The sequence below is a fragment of the Macaca mulatta genome, chromosome 1, assembly GCF_049350105.2.
Source record: "Macaca mulatta isolate MMU2019108-1 chromosome 1, T2T-MMU8v2.0, whole genome shotgun sequence".
In the NCBI taxonomy this organism is placed as follows: Eukaryota; Metazoa; Chordata; class Mammalia; order Primates; family Cercopithecidae; genus Macaca; species Macaca mulatta.
Window position 1 is genome coordinate 565,583 of NC_133406.1, and position 21,327 is coordinate 586,909.

At 39.4% G+C, this 21,327-nt stretch overlaps 2 protein-coding genes across 2 annotated transcripts; both read right to left on the minus strand.

Moving 5' to 3' along the window:
• Positions 1 to 603: 603 nt before the first annotated feature.
• LOC707004 (olfactory receptor 2T5) lies at positions 604 to 1,551 on the minus strand. The gene has a single exon (XM_028848843.2). The coding sequence runs from the start codon at positions 1,549 to 1,551 to the stop codon at positions 604 to 606; it is 948 nt and encodes a 315-aa protein (XP_028704676.2).
• An 11,198-nt stretch (positions 1,552 to 12,749) lies between these two features.
• LOC722007 (olfactory receptor 2T10-like) lies at positions 12,750 to 13,878 on the minus strand. Its single transcript, XM_001118207.5, has 2 exons — positions 13,600 to 13,878; positions 12,750 to 13,412 (listed from the first exon to the last, which is right to left on the minus strand). The coding sequence occupies exons 1-2, from the start codon at positions 13,876 to 13,878 to the stop codon at positions 12,750 to 12,752; spliced, it is 942 nt and encodes a 313-aa protein (XP_001118207.4).
• Positions 13,879 to 21,327: the final 7,449 nt, after the last annotated feature.

Here is a 21,327-nt window from a genome sequence, read left to right on the forward strand (position 1 = left end):
GTGATGATTGGATTTTCTCAGTAATTACTGGACATAATGAAATGAGCATGATTTCTAAGATGTCACAATTTCACCAAGTGAAAAGAGAATATTTTCAAAAAAGAAGAAAAGCCTGGCATTTAATTCTTTATTTGTAAATTATTTGAAATTTACAGAAAACTATCATTAAAAAAGAATAGTACAATTAATACCTACATACCGTTCACCTAGACTCACCTGCGGCAGCAACATTGTGCTTAGTTTGTTTCACTGCACCCCTCTCTCCCTCTCATCATTTGAACACCTCATGACCTTTATTTCTCTAAATATTTTATTATGCATTTCCTAAGGTTATGAATACTTTTTCACAAAATTAAAGAGCAGTTATCCACTTCCAAAAATGTTACATTACTACAACACAATTGTATAAGAATTTTGGGTGGACAAGGATGGCAAAATAGAATTTCCACACAGTGAAAGAATTCCTCAACATGAGATGAAAATGAGATGAGACATCATTGTACGAGAGTTTAAGGAACAACACGGGGATAAAATCCTAAGTACCTGATGGGTAGAGAAAAGGAAAATAAATCATTATATCCAAATGTCTTACTTTATAATTTCCTAAAGGACAATTCTCACAGTTAACATTTTCTTCAGAGCCCCCATGACATCCTTATTCCTAAGACTATAGATTAAAGGGTTCAGCACTGGAGTGAGGATGGTATAGAAGACAGATACCATCATGTCCTTCTCAGGGGTGTGGTAGGAGCTGGGGAGCATGTAGGTGTAGATGGCAGCCCCATAGAAGAGGATGACCACAGTCAGGTGGGAAGAGCAGGTGGCAAAGGCCTTCTTCCGGCCCTCTGCCGAGTTCATCCTGTGGATGGTGAGGAGGATGAGTAAATAGGAGCTTGAAATGATCATCACAGGGATGAGGAGCATGAGGACACAGCATAGGTACATGAGGGTCTCATAGAGGGAGGTGTCTGAGCAGGACAGGACCGTTATAGCAGGGACTTCACAGAAGAAATGATGAATCTCCTGGGATCCGCAGAAGGGGAAGGTCATGGTGATGGGAGTGAGCATGAAGCCATCCACTGAGCCCAGGAGCCAGCAGCCCGATGCCAGGAAGAGACACACCCTATGGGTCATGAGGACAGGGTAACGGAGAGGATGGCAGATGGCCATGTAGCGGTCATAGGCCATGGCAGCTAAAAGGAAAAATTCTGAACCTACTAGTGTCACATAGAGGAACATCTGCATCCCACACTCAGGGGCTGAGATCTGATTCACACCCATGACCTGGTCCAGGAGCATCTTGGGCACAGTGACAGAAATGTACACCATGTCCATGAGAGACAATTGACTGATGAAAAAGTACATGGGGGTGTGGAGGTGGGCGTCACAGTGTATCAGAAGGATCAGGACAGCATTTCCAGACAATGCCATCAGGAAAACCACAAAAATGACCACACACAGTAGAGCTGGATGTTTGGATCGTCTGAAGAGTCCCATCAGGATGAAATCCGACCATCCAGTGTGGTTGGCCATCCAGGTGGTGTTGGCCATGAGGTTTCACCTAGGCCACCAAGGAGAGTTTTGGAGTTAGTGTAATGCATCCCTTTGTACCAAGTGTTTAGTGAGTACTCACGCTCATGTATGCCGATTGTGCTACCTGAGTAAGTCTCATGGGTCTGGATATTTTAGTATATAAATGACATAACAAATTTACAAAAAGAATTCACAACTATAGGCCAAAAGAATTGGTAACTAATAGTAAGGTTGTCACGGTTCAAATTAATAAACTTTCCTCATAGTGTCATTTATCAACAAGTGCTGGAAATTTGCAGAACCACCCTCCTCTGCTAACACAAATGTGACTCATTGAAAGATAAATCAAACTCGTCATTTCTAGAGTTTTTGTCATAGAGGGCTGGATTGAATTAACATCTCTGGCTTAAGAAAATAGGCATCTTCAAAATACTCAGGGGTATATTTGATATAAGAAAGATGTAGCAAGTAACTAAAGCGTAACTTGGAAAAGTTATACCAGATGTTTGAAACTTCTTCCACAGGATCAGGCCATGCTGTGAGGCTCTGTGATTGCATGAAGCGAGCCTCACATTCTCGTGAGCAGGGAAGGATCCTCACACACGACTGACCCTTTAGACATTGCGGGACATGAGTAAGGAGCACATACACAGACCCCAGCCATAGGTCCATCTTTTTCTCTATCTGCCATTCTTTTCTCCAGTCTACATCAAAAAGAATAAAAATCATGTTTGAGCTCAGGTGTGATGAGGGTAAAATGAGGAAATGTAATGAAAGTGTTTAGAATAGTACAGTTTCTGATGAACACATATACTCTTAGCTTAAAGAGTTAATATCTACATTATTCTGCACAACCTACCTAAGATGGTTGCTACTATGATTATTATGAAAGATGCATTAACTTCCATTCTCCAGATGCAGTACCTGTTCATACATTTAAGAAGTTGATTTTCAAAATAAAAATGGCAGAAGGTCTGCAAAATAAAGCATATGACCCACTTGAAAAAAACAACTTTGGTTTTTATATTTGTGTGTTTATGTGTAAATATTCTGGTTTTATGTAAATATAATGTAAACATTTATGTAAACATACACAGGTGAATATATAACTATATTCTACATTTCTTATTTTAACCTTGGTTATGCAGAGCTTTTTGGAGAATCCCATGTCCTTCCTGTCTAGTATGTGGTCCTCCAACCTCATCTCCTTATAGCTCCCCTCATTTTAAAGCTCATTAAATCTCAGCAAGGAAGAACTAGAATTTGGAGGGTCACTGCTGTTTATCAGACAAAGCTTTAGTTGGTTTTGCAATCATGTGCTTCACTGCCTGCCACAATCAATCTTTCATACACACTGAGAGGCAGGGAGGAATATCAAACACTGAGATGCCTCTGACTTCAACTCAGTTTCCTTCTCCACCGTGACACTCACAGCCTGTCTGTGTTATATGCTGAAGATGGATCAAAGATGAATTGAACTTCAGTGCACTTAAGGAGGTCACAGTGAGTCTATTCAGGGAAAAATGATTTTGTAAATGTGATTTAAAGCAGAATTTTTAAATAGCTACAAAATAAATAAGGGCAATAGACACAAAATATATCTGGCCTTTCTGAAATAGTCCATAACAGTTTCTTCCACGTTTTCTCCGAAAGAAATTAAACCTTTCCAACTTTTCAACTTCTGACATGTTAAATGTTAAATTTTGATAGCCCTAGTCAAGAATAAGGACAGAGTAACTCCTCTTTCTGGAAAGACTTTAGCTGTGGTTATGATGCAGGGACATTTTAGAATGAATTTACAAGTTTCAAATACATTTTGTATTCTTATAAAAACTAGTTAATACATTCAATTCACCAAAAGTTCCAATATGCTGGGATGCTTTGATGCTTTAATATAAATACCCAACAAATCTGAGACATTTTGTGTGTCTATATATTTCTATACATATTAATAGATAGGTAGGTAGGTGGGTAGATGATCTGTATCAATTACGGTCCCCACTGGCAAATGGTGACTGAGATCTGTGCACAATTTTAAAACATTCCAATAAACTGCAAAACACACCTGCTGATCTCGTCTGTATTTGTGGCCAAAGTGAAGCAAGGACCAGAGTGACCAGCACATGTGAAGCCCTAAAACGTATTTGCTCAGTAAATTCAGGGGAAGCAGGAGGGCAGGGAGATGCGGGGTTTGCTAAGCAAATCTTTGTGCTGCACTTTGGTAAATGGGGATCACTATCATGAAGCCACTCAGAAAGCTCACCCAGGACACGGGACAGATATGGAAACACTGTGTCCACACGTAGTGACTGGCCCCCTGTTCATTCTTGTTCTTCTCTATCCGCTTGTTTGAATTTCATGTAAATTGCTTAATGCATGTTTAACTTGGGGATTTATTATAAGTATAAATGGAGTCATATCAAATCTTTATTTGAAGCAGACACCATCCCAGGAATTGTTCTAATACCAATATTAAAATTGTTTAATACTTTACATTTCTTCTTTCCCAAGAGCCTACGAGTTACTTCATATTATTTTCTCTTTATACATATTATAAAAATTCAGGTTCTCAGGGTGCCTGCCTAATATCACACACCTAACCTGAGAAAGAACGCATGTCTCAGCCCAAGAGTGGGACCCAGAGCACGTGACTCTGCCTCAGTTCTCTAACGGACACCATCCTCCCTCCGCAGTCTACACTTGGGTTTAGGCCACACTCTGTGGGTTTCATCAGGGAAATATAAAATGATTGAGACATTGTTTCTAGAGTTTTGTAACCCTCAGAAATCATCCCCACTCAAAAGAAAATCAGTCACTTTTCCTCTATAAAACTTTAGTGACAGGAAAAATAAATGCATCTTTGTATAAAAATCCCAAAATATAGAAAAAGATTTTTTCCATAAATGGAAATTAAAAATCCATTTACAATTATGTCACAGTAAATAAGTGTTATATAGAAGTTTTAAGAAAGAATCACAAGTGTTTTTCTCCATTAAAAAATTAAGACAAAATGAGGAAATACTGTGAAGAACTAACAGAATGTTTCAGAAGCAGAACAAGTGGAGAGCCGTGATTACCCTTTTATTTCTATCAGTACTGCCTGTCTGGCAGAACTCACCAACAGACGCTGTCTTGAACCTCACCGAGACGAGCTGGTGGTGTGTGCTCAGGTTAAGAGCACAAAGAGAAGTAAGGAGGTGACATCATGCCTGGTTTTACCATGTCCACCAGGGGAGTGGATGAAAGCTTTCCGTTGACACATCACCTCTGGGATTTGAAGAAGAATGCAATTAAGAGAGCTAAAGAAGTCAGTAGGTAGCTCTCCTGAACCATTCTGGTTTTCTTCTAATGGCTTTTAAAATTTTTACCTCTGTTTTTAAATGCATACTCTTAACCAATATTTATAATAATCTCAGATCTCATCATCAAAATCTTCTCTATGAAACATGAGTTAATAGACTTAGCCTTTTCCACTTTACAAAATATATTCTATATGTATGTATAGAATAATAAGATGTATATATTCTATATGTATAGAATAATAAGAGCTAGTCCTGATGAGAGATACGGTGTCTGGGCAAGGGGTTTGTGGTGGAGGAGGTAAAGTTGGATTGCTATTTATACACACAGGAATTTGGGGGCTGGGCAGGTTGGCATGGAACGCTGAAACAAATTTGGGACTCCAGTTGCCCAGTACACATCGACCATGAAGATTATGCAAGGCTAGTGCATCCATGAATCCAGAGTTCATAAGAGAAGGCAGTCCTGAAATCATGGGTGTGAGAACCAGTGTGTCTGGAGGAAACAATGGGATTGCACAAGGAAGGAGGGTCAACATCCTATCCCAGAAGCCAGAGCAGGGGAGGCTAAGTTTACACATGAACTCTTTTCCATTGGTCTTTCACTGGATTCCTTTAAAATACCTTGTTTTATTGGGTGTTCCCCTCATGACGATTTTAAACATCTAGTGAAACAATTCTTGTCTTCCTGTATGTTCATGTTCAAAATAGTCAAGCTTTTAAGTTATTTTTTCCTTTCAGTTGATCTATTTGGCTAGGTTCAAAAGATCTAACTAATCGTACTGATTGGAATACAATAAAATATATTTGGAAAGAGCTGATATTGTTAAAATGTTGCAGATTTTTATAAACAAGCATGATAGGTCTCCCAGGCATCCAAACACTTAGAGGTCGAGTATGGATTTTAAAATAATTTTAATAAAATTCTTCCACAATAATTCAGATTATTGAGATATTTTTATATTTTTTGAAGAGAACATTTTTATTTAAAAATACTTAAAATGTATTAACAATGACAAGAGCTATTGATATATATTTTTTCAACAGTAATATTTATGGTGGAAACCCTGCTTAAGTTTTACCTTTTTTACATTTTAAATGTAAACTGAGAAAATATTTATAAAAGCAAAAATAAAATGTTAAGAGCTATAAACATATAAAACATGTCAAAAATTTTGTAAACGGTCCTGAAGACACCATCAGAGATATAAAGAAATAGAAAGATACATGCCCAGAACAAAGGAAGAGGGGCCACCACCTTTATGGACTGGAGGTCAGGATATCAAGCCAAAGAGGACCTCAAGTCCTAAAATCTAATGAAACTTGCCCTGACAGGTTTCAGGCTTGCTTTGGCTCCAAGATTTCTTTATTACTTCCAATTTCTCTTTTTCAGAATAGGAATGTCCATCCTACACATCAGTGTCACTGTTGTATCTTGACAGCAGATAACTTGCTGTCTGGTTTCACAGGTTTTAAATTAACTTACTGAGTAAAATCCAAGTTGAATAATGTGCTAGAGAACTATTCTTAATACAAAGATTAAAAATATTAGCATGATGGTAGAAGAGGAGCTCCTATAATCGTATCCCCTCAAAGCAGCAATAATATAGCAGCCAACCAGGCACAAAAGTCCCTTGCTGGGAACTTCTGGATCTTGGTAGGAAGTGTCAAAACTGTGGTGAATCCCAGCACTGAAAAGAGCTATTTTGAGAAGGCAGGATCTCAAAAAAAAAAAAAAAAAAAAAAAAAACCCAAAAGTGGGTGAAGGATATGGACAGAAACTTCTCAAAAGACATTTATGCAGCTAACAAACATGAAAAAAAGCTCATCATCACTGGTCTTTAGAGAAATGCAAATCAAAACCACAATGAGATACCATCTCACACCAGTTAGAATGGCGATCACTAAAAATTCAGGAAACAGATGCTGGAGAGGAGGTGGAGAAATAGGAATGCTTTCGCAAAATCAGTTTTTAAAAGTGAAAAGACCAAGAAAAATTCCATAGCTGCGTGTGGAGCGCAGAGTGCTTCCCTACCTTCTGAAGTCACAAAAGATGATACGAAATCAGGCGTTTTAATTGTGTGTAACTTTAGTAGCAGGGGAGAAAAAGAAACTGAACAAATATTAAGCTAATAGGTAACTTACACTCTAATTATGATTTTTGTAACTTTCCAATATGTTTATGTTTTTGTGTTTGTGTGTACATGATATAATTAGGGGGCAATTCGGAGATTGCATTATTTCTGTAACTACATATAGATTTCTTTGAGGCCAGAAGTTGTGGAATTTAAGACTTTCTTTTCCTTAAGAGAATGAAGCTATACAAAAACCCTCTGTGATGAGGAATTGTGTAAAACCATCGTCATTTGAGCTAGAATTATTTAGGGGAAAGACAAAGAAATCATTTGATCCTCAAAGCACTTTGTTCATTTCCTGACTTTTTAATGATTGCCATTCTAACTGGTGTGAGGTGGTATCTCATTGTGGTTTTGATTTGTATTTCTCTGATGGCCACTGATGACGAGCATTTTTTCATGTGTCTGTTGGCTGTATGCACGTCTTCTTTTGAGAAATGTCTGTTCATATCCTTTGCCCACTTTTTGATAGGGTTGTTTTTTTCTTGTAAATTTGATTCAGTTCTTTATAGGTTCTGAATATTAGCCCTTTGTCAGATGAGTAGATTGCAAAAATTTTCTCCCATTTTGTAGGTTGCCTGTTCACTCTGATGGTAGCTTCTTTTGCTGTGCAGAAGCTCTTTAGTTTAATTAGATCCTGTTAGTCAATTTTGGCTTTTGTTGCCATTGCTTTTGGTGTTTCAGACATGAAGTCCTTGCCCATGCCTATGTCCTGAATGGTATTACCTAGGTTTTCTTCTAGGGTTTTTATGGTATTAGGTCTAACATTTAAGTCTCTAATCCATCTTGAATTAATTTTCGTATAAGGAGTAAGGAAAGGATACAGTTTCAGCTTTCTACTTATTTTTAACTTTATTAGCAACAATAGTAACAGAGGGAATGAACTTACTTCAACACAACCTATCATGTGTGAAAAGCCCACAGTTAACATAATAAAAAATGAAAATGTTTCTCCTATGATCTGGTACAAAACGAGGATGTCCATTGTCACCACTTCTATTTAACATGCTACTGAAAGTCCTAGCCAGAGCAATTAGACAAAAAAGCATCAAAATTAGAAAAATATCAAAATCATTTCTATTTGCAGATGACATGGCCTTAGGGTTTTTATATATAAGATTACACCAAAAAACTATTCGAACTAATAAACAAATTCAGTAAAGTTGCAGAACATAAAATAGCACACAAAAATCAGTGACACTTCTGCAAACAATGAGTTATTTGGAAGGAAAATAAGAAAGCAATCCCATTTAAAATAGCAAAAAATAATATATTTAGGAATACTTATCCAATGGGACAGAAGACTTCTACACTAAGAATCATAATACATTAAGAGTCAAAGATATTGAAGGAGACAAATGACATGGAAAGGCACTGTATTCACTGACTTGAAAATTAACAAATCTTCAAATTTGTAGATTTGAAGAATTAACATTGTTTAAAATGTCCTTATTAAGCCAAACAATGTATAAATAGCAATTTCTATAAAATATCAGTGGTATTTCTTTACAGAAATAAAAAACCAATAAGAAAATACATCTAGAACCATAAAAGATCTCAAATAGCCAAATCAATCTTGAACAAGAGCAAAACTAGAGGCATCACATTTATTTCAAAATATATCACACAAAGATATGGGAATTATCACAGTAAAGAACTGTCATAAAAGAAAAATGGACATATAGACCAATGAAACAACAATAGGGAGAACAGAAAGCAACCTGAGCATAATTGGCCAACTGATCAACAAAGTGAAAAGACAACCTACAGAATGGGAGAAAATATCTGCAAACCATGTATCTGTAAAGGGGGTAATATCCAAAACTTATAAGGAGCTCAAACGACTCAATAGCAAAAACCAATTACCTTGATTTAAAATAAGTAAATGACCTGGGTAGGCATTTCTCAAAAGACATAAAAATGGCCATCAGGTAAATAAAAAGAGCTCAACATCACTAAGCATCAGGCAAATGCAAACTAAAACCACAACGAGGTATCACCTCCCACCTGTTAGAATAGCCCTCATTACAGATGAAACAAGAGAGGGAAAGTGGGGAAAAAGAAACCTTTGAACATCGTTGGTGAGAATGAAAATTGGCACAGCAATTATAAGCAAACAGTAGAGTGTTTCTTCAAAGAGTTAAAAATAGCACTATCCTATGATCTAGCAATCATGCTTCTAGGTCATGGTTCACCCAAAGAAGTGAAATCGGGATCTCAAAGAGGTAGCAGCACACCAGTGTTTATTGCAGTATTCACAATAGCAAAAATAGAAAAATAACTCTAAATGAATGAATGAAAATACACATACACATATTAGCACAATGAAATATTCTTTATTTCTTAGCCCCAAAGTTAGTCCTGCCATTTGGGACAACATGAATGAATCTGAACGATACTATGCTAAGTGAAAAATACACAGAAAGACGAATACCATATATTCTCACTTATCTAAAATAGTAGACTAGCTCATAGAAACAGAGTAGCATGTTGGTGCCCAGTGATTAGGAGTTTAGGGAAATGAATAAGGATTGGTCAAATGGTACAAAGTTCAGTGACACAAAAATGAATAATTTCTAGAGGGCTAATGTACAGCATGGTGACTACAGTTGGCAATAGTCTTGTAGACTTGACATCTGTTAAGAGAATAAATCTTGTATACTTGACATTTGTTGAGAAGATATCTTACGTGTTCTAACCACACCCTCCCCACCCCCCAAAAAAAAAAAAATAACTGAGGTGATGGAAATGTTAACGAGCTTGATGGTGGTCATGATTTCATAACATATACATATATAAAAATCAATATGTACAGCTTTCATCTGTACAATTTCTATTCATCAACTGTACCTCAATCAGGTTGAAAATAAGCCAGATGAATCACATACCAAAAAAAATCTGCCATTGTGATTACGGATTTCCATTTTTTCATTTTTTTATGTATCGTGAAGATTTGGTATCAGTTCTATGCAAGATTAGACTTGCAATACTTTCCTGGTTGTTGGTTCCAGTCATCACTATCTCTACTAGTGCTTGTTGTCTCAAATGCTGCATTATTTCACATTAATTGCATTTTTTTAAAAAAAACATTTGTCATTCTTTGGTTAGTTATTGCCTGCTACATCTTTCATTCTTTTTTTCCCACCTTGGGCCAAAGAATTTTATTGGCAGGTCAGGGGAAGAGCCCTTCCTTCCTGTCCCCCTAACCCAGGAGACACCCTCTGAAGGAGGGCAGAAGCCACGGAGCCTGCCGCCTCAGAGGCCCTTGGAGGTGGAGAGGTTGTTGGAATGATCTCCCTGGCTCTTGAGCAGGCTGCGGTAGGTGGCGACCTCCTGCCCCTGCCGCTGTCAGCTCACACAGTGGCCAACCGGCCCTTCAATACGTCTCCTCAGAGCCCGGATCTGCACCAGCTGGGCACCAAAGCGCACCGCAGTTTCCACCAGTGTGGCTTCCAAGGCAGCTTTCAGGCCAAGCTGCGACTGCAGCTCAATCTCAAGACCCTGGAGGGTGCCCCGCAGGTGAGTGACATTGGACCTGCTCATCTGGAGCTGCTTCGTGTGGCCAGCGACCTCCCAGTTCAGCTCCTCAGCCCCGCTGGTGAACCCGACGTCAGCTCCTTCCGGTTCCGATCCGCCATGGCCCCACATTGGCTTGCAGGTCACTCGGGATCTCGGCCAGATCGGTGCCGGAAGCCGAATCACCTCCACACTGACCTGGCCTCCCGCTTGGCCCCTCAGCCACCGACTTCCTCCTCGTGGTTGTTTTTCAGGGACGCCAGCTCCTCTTTCAGGCCATGGATCTGCATCTCCAGGCGGGTCCTGCCTAAGTCAGCTCGTCCCGCACCTGCGCACTTTGATGGCGCCCTCCAAGCGCATGCGCAGAGCTTTCTGTCTCAGGCTTGGCCCGGAAGTGCTCTGCGGCCGCACGGGCGTTGTCAATCTGCAGGACAGTCCTGCGGTTCTCAGTGGTGGCCCCAAGAATATCTTTTCCCGCAGGTCCTCGATGGTCTTGTAGGAGCTGCTGGAGTCGCAGGAGGGCCCGGGCCCAGGCCCCTGCTTCTGGTACCAGTCGCGGATCTTCGCCTCCGGCTCGCCATGGTCCACACATTCAGGGCGCACACCTTGTCCAGGCAGGAGCCAAGCGGTGCTGAGATTCTGCGTGAGCTTCTCGTTCCCCGCCATCAGCCCGTCAGATCCAGCCAGGACGCCGCTGTAGCCCCAGGAGGAGGATGAGGACACCAAGCAGGCGGAAGACACCTACACAGCTGCAGGAGCCCCACTGCATGCAGTTTTCTTCTAATACGCCATGTCTTATCAATTACCAAATTTATATTCTGTATATACCCTGTAAGTGCTAAAAAGATGAAGATTTTTCTTTGTTTTGCTCATTGATATAACCTCAGTTTGTAGAACAGGGCCTGGCAAACTATAGGGGGGTCAGTAGTTACTTGTTGAATGAATGAATGAATGAATGACTTGGGGCCTAAAGGAAGATAACAGAGTCATGGAAAGTTATCTTTGTATCCTTGTACTTACAGATGAAAAAGAACATTCCGAAGAGAGGGAAAGCTATGTGAAAACATTGGGTATGGAAAGAACTATAGTGTTTCCAGCATTGGAGTATGGCCCTCCCAGATGGAGAGGCAACGCAGTGTGGAAAAGGCCACAGACTCCACAAGAGGTGGCACATGCAGTGGTCAGGGGCAGGGACTCCAGCCTGCTTGCCTGGACTTACATCCCTGTTGAGCACTTTCTAAGCTGCATACCCTTGTTCAAGTTTCTCAAACCCACGGAATCTCAGTTAAATCAACTAGAATAAGGCTAATAATAGGCTGTGAAAATAAAAGTGTTCCATCCATGTCACACACTAAAAATGGTGCCAGATCGTGATAATCACACAAGAGGTTATAATTATTTGTTAAATAAATTAATACAAATACAACCATGCACATACATAAAACTGATTTGAAATTATATTCTAAGTATGTGTCACCTTTGGCTTGAACAGGGAGAAGTGTGAGATACTTCCCTAGTTCTCTGGTTAAGGAAGTCTATGAATGAACCAATTCTACTCCAAACAAATGTGTTCTATATAGCCCATGTGTCTGGTCTAATTTGAGGTTGGACTTCTCATATGCTCACAGAAAATAACTTGAGAACATTCTAAAAATTCTGATGGAAGAAAAATCTCAACTGTACATTTAGCATCTCTGAGGTCTTGAATGTGTTTAGACCCAAATGCCTATAGATGAATGAACCTCCTTCCCATGAGGATCTCCTGCTTGGGGCAAGTCAGGGGAAGCCTCGAAGGCTGTTTTGTCACTTGTGAAATGTGGATGACCTTAGCTTCAACCACAGAGGGTGAGGGTCAAATGAGGTGGTGAATGACAAGTGTTTAGCAAAGAGTAGATGCTGAGGAACAATCTGAATATGGTGTTATTTCATACTCAATGAGCTCATGATATCAAAACAAATTTTCTCTCTGGTACAAGGTGCTCAAGGGTCATAAACACATTTCTTTTCATATTTATCAACTGCCATCTAAAAAAGGACTATTGGCCCGGAAGGACTGGACTAGAGATCAATGCTATGAGGGAAGAGGGGGCAAGTGAACATCATCTCAAGTGTGATTATAGGAGAGAAGAACAGTGGGCTGAAACCCCCTGAATGGCAACTCAGGGAGCCAGACACCACCACGATGTGCTGATTGTTTATAGGAAGGACACCTAAAGTGAAGAGAGAGACCCTAAGAAGAGAGGACCAACTTAAGTTCTTTCACACTTTAATATGGAGCTTTCTGCATTCTTAGCATTTTTCTCAAAGCCCCTGTGACATCCTTATTCCTGAAACTGTAAATGCTAGGATTCAACACAGGTGTAAGGATAGTGTAGAAAAAGGACACCATCATATCTTTCTCCGGGGTGTGGTGGGAGCTGGGGAGCATGTAGTTGTAAATAGCTCCATAGAAGAGGCTGACCACTGTCATGTGGGAGGAGCAGGTGGTGAAGGCCTTCTTCCGACCCTCAGCTGAGTTCATCTTATGGATGGTGAGGATGATAAAGTAGTAAGACACAGAAATGACTGTCACAGGGATCAAGAGCATGATGACACAGCACAAGTACATGAAAATCTTGTAAAGTGAGGTGTCTGAGCAAGAGAGCTTCAAAACAGCAGGGACCTCACAGAAGTGGTGAATCTCATGGGATCTGCAGAAGGGGAAGGTCATGGTGATGGGAGTGAGCATGAAGCCATCCACTGAGCCCACGAACCAGCAACCTGATGCGAGGTGACATACCCTCTGGCTCATGAGCACAGAGTAACAGAGAGGATGACAGATGGCCACGTAGCGGTCATAGGCCATGGCAGCTAGAAGGCAGTACTCTGCACCTCCCAACTGCAGGTAGAAGTACATCTGGGTCCCACACCCAAGGACATCCACACTTCCCTATGAAATCACTTGAGTCTAGGCACTGCTGGGGGTGCGGAAGTGAGTAGCGTGATAGGCACTGAACAATTCCAACTTCACCAGTGACAGAAAGGGCTTGAAAGTCCTTTCAAAGGGCGCCCACCAAGTCCCTAAGAAGGTCGGGCAGCCAGTGACATGAATACGATTATTGTAATAGAGCAAGGACTGAGATGGTCTTCTCTTTGGCCAGCTGGTTCACCAGCATTTTGGGGACAGTGACAGAAATATATGTCAAGTCTATGAGGGAGAGCTGGTTTATAAAGAAGTACATGGGAGTATGCAGAGAGGAGTCAATGTGGATCAGAAGTATCAGTGTAATATTCCAAGTCACAGCCATCGAAAATATACTGAAGATAAGCAAGCAGAGGAGGCCAGGGTGTGAGATCTGGCTAAAGATTCCCAACAGGAAAAAGTCACCACCCAGAGTCTGGTTGGCCAGCCACATGTGGTATGATCGCTTGAAGTGGCTTTACCTGGAGGACAAAAGTAAATGTTATTTTATAATCCTGTGTGCACCACATCAAAGTATGTTTGCTTCACTTCAACTTTTAAAATTCCATGTAAAAATCAGAGTTTAAGGCCGGGCGCGGTGGTCAAGCCTGTAATCCCAGCACTTTGGGAGGCCGAGACGGGCGGATCACGAGGTCAGGAGATCGAGACCATCCCGGCGAACACAGTGAAACCCCGTCTCTACTAAAAAGTACAAAAAACTAGCCGGGCGAGGTGGCGGGCGCCTGTGGTCCCAGCTACTCGGGAGGCTGAGGCAGGAGAATGGTGTAAACCCGGGAGGCAGAGCTTGCAGTGAGCTGAGATCCGGCCACTGCACTCCCACCTGGGCGACAGAGTGAGACTCCGTCTCAAAAAAAAAAAAAAAAAAAAAAAAAAAAAAAAATCAGTTTATTTCTGACATCAGCTGTGAGTTTGCACTAAAAAGAGCACGTTAGATTGCGAATCTGATTCTCATCTACAGTAGGAATGAAATATTTATATTCTCAGTGAAGAGGTCCATACAGTTGACATTAAAATATTTCCTACAGGAAATGATATAGTCACTAATATTTGTTATTTTTACTTGTATATGTTCACATTGGTTAATTTTTTTGTGTTAGTATCTTACAGTTGCATGTGCCTGTATTGCCCGAATTCCATTCTCATGGGATTTTACAGAACTAATAATCAATATAAGTATTTCTATATATTTGACCCTCAAGAGTCATTTCTGCAAAAAAGGATTAGTAATACTTGTGGTTTCTTATTAAATATCTTGTTACAAATCTATGAACATGCAATTTTTCAATATATAAAAGCAATATATTAAGCAACCAGTAATTGTAGACATTTTAAACAAAATTCCAAACTTATATAACAGGTACAAATTTAGTCAAATTTCTTTAAATGTATTAAAAACACTAGTACAACTTGTCAATTTTTCTAAAATTAAATACTTTTACACACGATTTGTGAAATACATTTTTATACTTCCACTTATCCTATTACAAAGACATTAATCTTGTGAGTTATTTATTCATATTTTCATGATTTCCATCAAGATGTTCTGATCTGTTGTGGTTCTGCCAGTCTTTCAAGATATCAAAAAAATGATGGCTATATCCTCAGGGGTCCCTGAAGTTGCAATTTTTAAAAGACTTCTCAAACGTACTAGTGAGAGGGAGGAAAACATAGAACAAGGAATTCTACCTGTAACTGGCTGTACAATCGAGATAGCTATCTTCAGATCATCCAAGTTCCAATTTCTTCTCAGAGCATCTAGTCAATTAATTACCTTGTAATAGACTGTAGAATTCTTCTATCTGGTTATTTTTGGGGATCAGTGGTGCTGGTCAGCCCTTTTCAGTTGATAGCACTCTTTCTCTCATTCAGAATTCTGTGATTTACATGTGGATGCTATTATTCTCTGAAGAAAATGCTTATCTATCCTTTATAAAATGAAGTTTTAGATACTAATGTTCAATATATTAATAATGTGTGTAAAATGGTTTATTTAAATCAAACACATTCGTCCTTTCTATATTGTAACTTCTCTTATGTAACCTTTACATTGTAACTTACACTTTATATTATTCTTTATCATTAACTTAAAATTTATAAGTAAGAATTATTGCAATTGGTACTATTATTTCCTTTTTTATTTCGAATATCTTGCCCTGGCCAAGACTAACCTCGTGGGTTTTCATTTTGTTTTGGAGATACTTAGCACAAAGAACACAGAAAGCATGAGAGTAAAGTAATGTCAGCTTTTAACAAATTCCTGTCTTACGTTAAGAGATTTAAAACCAAAGGGACTGAAGGTATTTTCAGTAAACATCGTATCACTGGCCATAACAAATTGTAGATTTTAGTCAATAAATTACTAGACTAAATTACTAGACTAATAAACTATTTTTTTCCTGGAGCAGAAGGTAATTTTCTAAGTATAAAGGCAAAATAAAGAATTCCCAATAAACTTCAAAAATTCAGTGGAATCGTTTAGTAGATTCCAAAAGACAATGAAGCAACATCTAGAAAAATTTGAAAAAACAATTATGGTCCACGAATGAAGCATATATCCAGCAGTGAAACAGCATAGAGGCCCTGTCTCAGATATCCAAGAACTAAGAAAGCAGAGAATCAGGTAAACCATTTCAGAAATTCACTATCAGCCCTGCTCCAGCCAATGTCAGTCAGCATCTGTCCCGTCAAATAAGACAAAACAACTAAAATGTGAGTGTCATGGTACACCTGGACTGAAGGCAAAACCTGAGACAAATAAAACACACACGTGCCAAATTGAATGATAATCATTATCTATATCACATCATGTCTCAAAAATCAGGAAGTAGACGGAAAAGGTGTAAGGAAAAGACTCAACGGAATTTCCACAATATAGAAAATAAGCATTTTCACTTGTTGCCCAGCTTCTCAGTGAAATAAGTATATTTAATGTCCACTCCCAAAAATGGAGTCCATGTAGGGACAGTGTCCAGGATAAAATTGGTGCCTGTCAGAGCTAATTAACTCTAGATCTACAGCAAGGAGGCACTTTCCCAAATTGAACAGGTGGTTTACAATGAGTATAGTTATACAAATCAGTAGTGAGATGGACATGAGCTAGTCAGGGTGAGCATGTCTCAGGTTTATTCAGGAGAACAAAAGTGAGAGTGGATATTGCATTTCTTGGCCATATAGTTCAATCTACTGTTCTTCCACAGACACTGAAACACGGGGATTCAGTCCATAAAGCTGCAAAGCAAAAACTCTCCTTAACCAAATCAATTAATTTGTCCACTTGTAGGAAACAAATGACACCAGCACAGACAGCCATGCAAGGCAAAGAACAGCAATTAGGTTCCTTCAAAGCAATAAAATATTTTGAAGAATTGCTATTGCCAAAAGTAAACCTTCATAACAAAGCAAACCAGTTGTGACAGGCTTCCCAGTAGTAACATCTGCACTGTAGGAAGGAGAGCACCCCTCCTTGAGCGGGCATTCATACTCCAAAGTGATAGTCATGCTTCACCCAGGAAGGAGAATTATGTTGCTCACCATGAAGCTTAAACCTCTATCAGACATATCCCACTCATCCATGTGTTCCCCTTTCAGGGTCTTCGAGATCAGTGGGTTTTTTTTTTTTTTATATAAAGGGAAAAAGGCAAAAAAGGAAGAAAGGAAGGAAGAAGGAAAAGGAACACTAATATTCAACATTGCTCCAATTTTCAGAGAAAAAAAATGTTAAGTCAGATTTGCCTGGAAAAATATATCACCAGGAGGAAAAGCCTCAAGATCTGAGTCACTGAGTTTCATTCTTTTCTTTTTTTTTTTTTGGTGAAATTAATTTTAATAATCTATTTTTTAACCCAATATGCCAAAAATTATTTCAATAATTAATGAATATAAAAAATATTAGTGAGACATTTAACATTTTTTGTATCAAATAGTTGGAATCCAGTGGGTATTTTACAGCACATCTACATGTGGACTAGCCACTTCCATCTTTTTCTTTTTTTTAATTATTTTTTATTATTATACTTTAAGTTCTAGGGTACATGTGCATAACGTGCAGGTTTATTACATATGTATACTTGAGCCATGTTGCTGTGCTGCACCCATCGACTCGTCAGCACCCATCAACTCGTCATTTACATCAGGTATAACTCCCAATGAAATCCCTCCCCCTTCCCCCCTCCCCCCTCCCCATGATAGGCCCCAGTGTGTGATGTTCCCCTTCCCGTGTCCAAGTGATCTCATTGTTCAGTTCCCACCTATGAGTGAGAACATGTGGTGTTTGGTTTTCTGTTCTTGTGATAGTTTGCTAAGAATGATGGTTTCCAGCTGCATCCATGTCCCTACAAAGGACACAAACTCATCCTTTTTTATGGCTGCATACTATTCCATGGTGTATATGTGCCACATTTTCTTAATCCAGTCTGTCACTGATGGACATTTGGGTTGATTCCAACTCTTTGCTATTGTGAATAGTGCTGCAATAAACATACGTGTGCATGTGCCTTTGTAGCAGCATGATTTATAATCCTTTGGGTATATACCCAGTAATGGGATGGCTGGGTCATATGGTACATCTAGTTCTAGATCCTTGAGGAATCGCCATACTGTTTTCCATAATGGTTGAACTAGTTTACAGTCCCACCAACAGTGTAAAAGTGTTCCTATTTCTCCACATCCTCTCCAACACCTGTTGTTTCCTGACTTTTTAATGATTGCCATTCTAACTGGTGTGAGATGGTATCTCATTGTGGTTTTGATTTGCATTTCTCTGATGGCCAGTGATGATGAGCATTTTTTCATGTGTCTGTTGGCTGTATGAATGTCTTCTTTTGAGAAATGTCTGTTCATATCCTTTGCCCACTTTTTGATGGGGTTGTTTTTTTCTTGTAAATTTGTTTGAGTTCTTTGTAGGTTCTGGATATTAGCCCTTTGTCAGATGAGTAGATTGCAAAAATTTTCTCCCATTCTGTAGGTTGCCTGTTCACTCTGATGGTAGTTTCTTTTGCTGTGCAGAAGCTCTTTAGTTTAATGAGATCCCATTTGTCAATTTTGGCTTTTGCTGCTGTTGCTTTTGGTGTTTTAGACATGAAGTCTTTGCCCATGCCTATGTCCTGAATGGTACTACCTAGGTTTTCCTCTAAGGTTTTTATGGTATTAGGTCTAACATTTAAGTCTCTAATCCATCTTGAATTAATTTTCGTATAAGGAGTAAGGAAAGGATCCAGTTTCAGCTTTCTACTTATGGCTAGCCAATTTTCCCAGCACCATTTATTAAATAGGGAATTCTTTCCCCATTTCTTGTTTCTCTCAGGTTTGTCAAAGATCAGATGGCTGTAGATGTGTGGTATTATTTCTGAGGACTCTGTTCTGTTCCATTGGTCTATATCTCTGTTTTGGTACCAGTACCATGCTGTTTTGGTTACTGTAGCCTTGTAGTATAGTTTGAAGTCAGGTAGCGTGATGCCTCCAGCTTTGTTCTTTTGACTTAGGATTGTCTTGGAGATGTGGGCTCTTTTTTGGTTCCATATGAACTTTAAAGCAGTTTTTTCCAATTCTCTGAAGAAACTCATTGGTAGCTTGATGGGGATGGCATTGAATCTATAAATTACCTTGGACAGTATGGCCATTTTCACGATATTGATTCTTCCTATCCATGAGCATGGTATGTTCTTCCATTTGTCTGTGTCCTCTTTTATATCACTGAGCAGTGGTTTGTAGTTCTCCTTGAGGACGTCCTTTACATCCCTTGTAAGTTGGATTCCTAGGTATTTTATTCTCTTTGAAGCAATTGTGAATGGAAGTTCATTCATGATTTGGCTCTCTGTTACTGGTGTATAAGAATGCTTGTGATTTTTGCACATTAATTTTGTATCCTGAGACTTTGCTGAAGTTGCTTATCAGCTTAAGGAGATTTTGGGCTGACACAATGGGATTTTCTAAATATACAATCATGTCATCTGCAAAGAGGGACAATTTGACTTCTTTTCCTAACTGAATACCCTTGATTTCTTTCTCTTGCCTGATTGCCCTAGCCAGAACTTCCAACACTATGTTGAATAGGAGTGGTGAGAGAGGGCATCCCTGTCTTGGGGGGGGGGGGGGGGCGGAGCAAGATGGCCAAATAGGAACAGCTCCAGTCTCCAACTCCCAGCATGAGTGACACAGAAGACCGGTGATTTCTGCATTTAACTGAGGTACTGGGTTACTCTCACTAGGGAGTGCCGGATAATCAGTGCTGGTCAGCTGCTGCAGCCTGACCAGCGAGAGCTGAAGCAGGGCAAGGCATCGCCTCACCTGGGAAGCGCAAGGGGAAAGGGAATCCCTCTTCTTAGCCAGGGGAACTGAGACACACAACACCTGGAAAATCGTGTAACTCCCACCCCAATACTGCGCTTTAAGCAAACAGGCACATCAGGAGATTATATCCCACACCTGGCCGGGAGGGTCCCACGCTCACGGAGTTTCGTTCTTTTCTGAGGTACATTGCGAGTCACCTAAAACTTTTGAATATCTTTTTTTCCATTTATACCTGTAGGGATACTCACTACTTATTTCTACAGCCTAATAGGATTGCAGAGAGTTTCAGAGATAATATGCACAGCAAGTACTTTCTAAGTTCTAGCTTTGTGTGTAGTATTAAGTTAAATATGCTTATAATAAATACAAGTTATTTTATGTGATCTATAACAATATAACACAATATATTTTACCAATTATATTTGCTGTAATATGTTATGTTGCTGATTAATATCAACTGATAATTCTATAATGCATATATTTATGGATTAAAAGTTAAAATAACCTTTTATTTAATAAATTATTTCTCTTACTGGAGCAAAGGAAGAAATGTGATACCCTGAGGAATTCTGTTTCCAAGAAGGCACCTCCAAGTACAGTCGTCGTGAGTTACAGCCTTGTCATTTTCACTGTGATCTGTCCGCCTTGTCATTGTCACTGTGATCTGTCCGCCTTGTCATTGTCACTGTGATCTGTCCGCCTGTCATTGTCACTGTGATCTGTCCGCCTTGTCATTGTCACTGTGATCTGTCCGCCTTGTCATTGTCACTGTGATCTGTCCGCCTGTCATTGTCACTGTGATCTGTCCGCCTTGTCATTGTCACTGTGATCTGTCCGCCTTGTCATTTTCACTGTGATCTGTCCACTTTGTCCGTGAAACACCAGCCTGCTTTTCTGCGAAGGAAACACTTACAAACTCGATGACTCTCCCTGAAGAGCAGCTGATGCTGCCGAGTCTCACACGTGCAGTCCTGGGTCGACAAACTCGAAGAACGACGCTCTCCTCAGGGACCCTCCCAGGGCTGTGGTGGCCTCCATGGGAGCAGCCCTGGAGGAGACTCCTCGGCCATTAAGTTGTCGGGCCTGATTCTCTAGACTTTTCTAATTGCCTAACTCCTGTAAACCTCCAAAGGAAAATAAGCATCTACTAATGGCACACAGACTTCACCAGAATGTTTCCTTGAAGACCATTCCTCTCACAGCTCAAATCATTGCATCATGTTGCCATGAGTGAAAAGAGTGACACAAACCCGAATTAGACAACACATTTAATAGAGTATATTATTCCATGTTTATTGATTTTCATAGTAATAATTGTAGAAAATTTAAAAACTAAGTATTATAAAAAAAGAGAAATAATATATACTCTAGAAAGCCAAAGATAACTAGTTTGAATTTTCCTTGCTTTTAGGCATTTTCATATGATTTTCTTTATAGAATTTTGTATCCATTTGTCTTTGAAAATATGACATTTTAAACCAAAGTGTGTATTTGAGTGTCCATAAAATGTAAAACTATTAGAGATATGTGTTATTTCTAATTTTTCTTATTTAACCCAAACAATTGCACATAAGAAACTTTTTAAATTATGAAA

Excerpts from the sequence above, each read along its gene's own strand:
- LOC722007 (XM_001118207.5), bottom strand. The coding sequence starts at position 13,878 with ATGTGGCTGGCCAACCAGACTCTGGGTGGTGACTTTTTCCTGTTGGGA. Across the intron at positions 13,413-13,599 it reads CCAAAGAGAAGACCATCTCA|GGAAGTGTGGATGTCCTTGG; the intron begins GTCCTTGCTCTA and ends GTGATTTCATAG.
- LOC707004 (XM_028848843.2), bottom strand. The coding sequence starts at position 1,551 with ATGGCCAACACCACCTGGATGGCCAACCACACTGGATGGTCGGATTTC.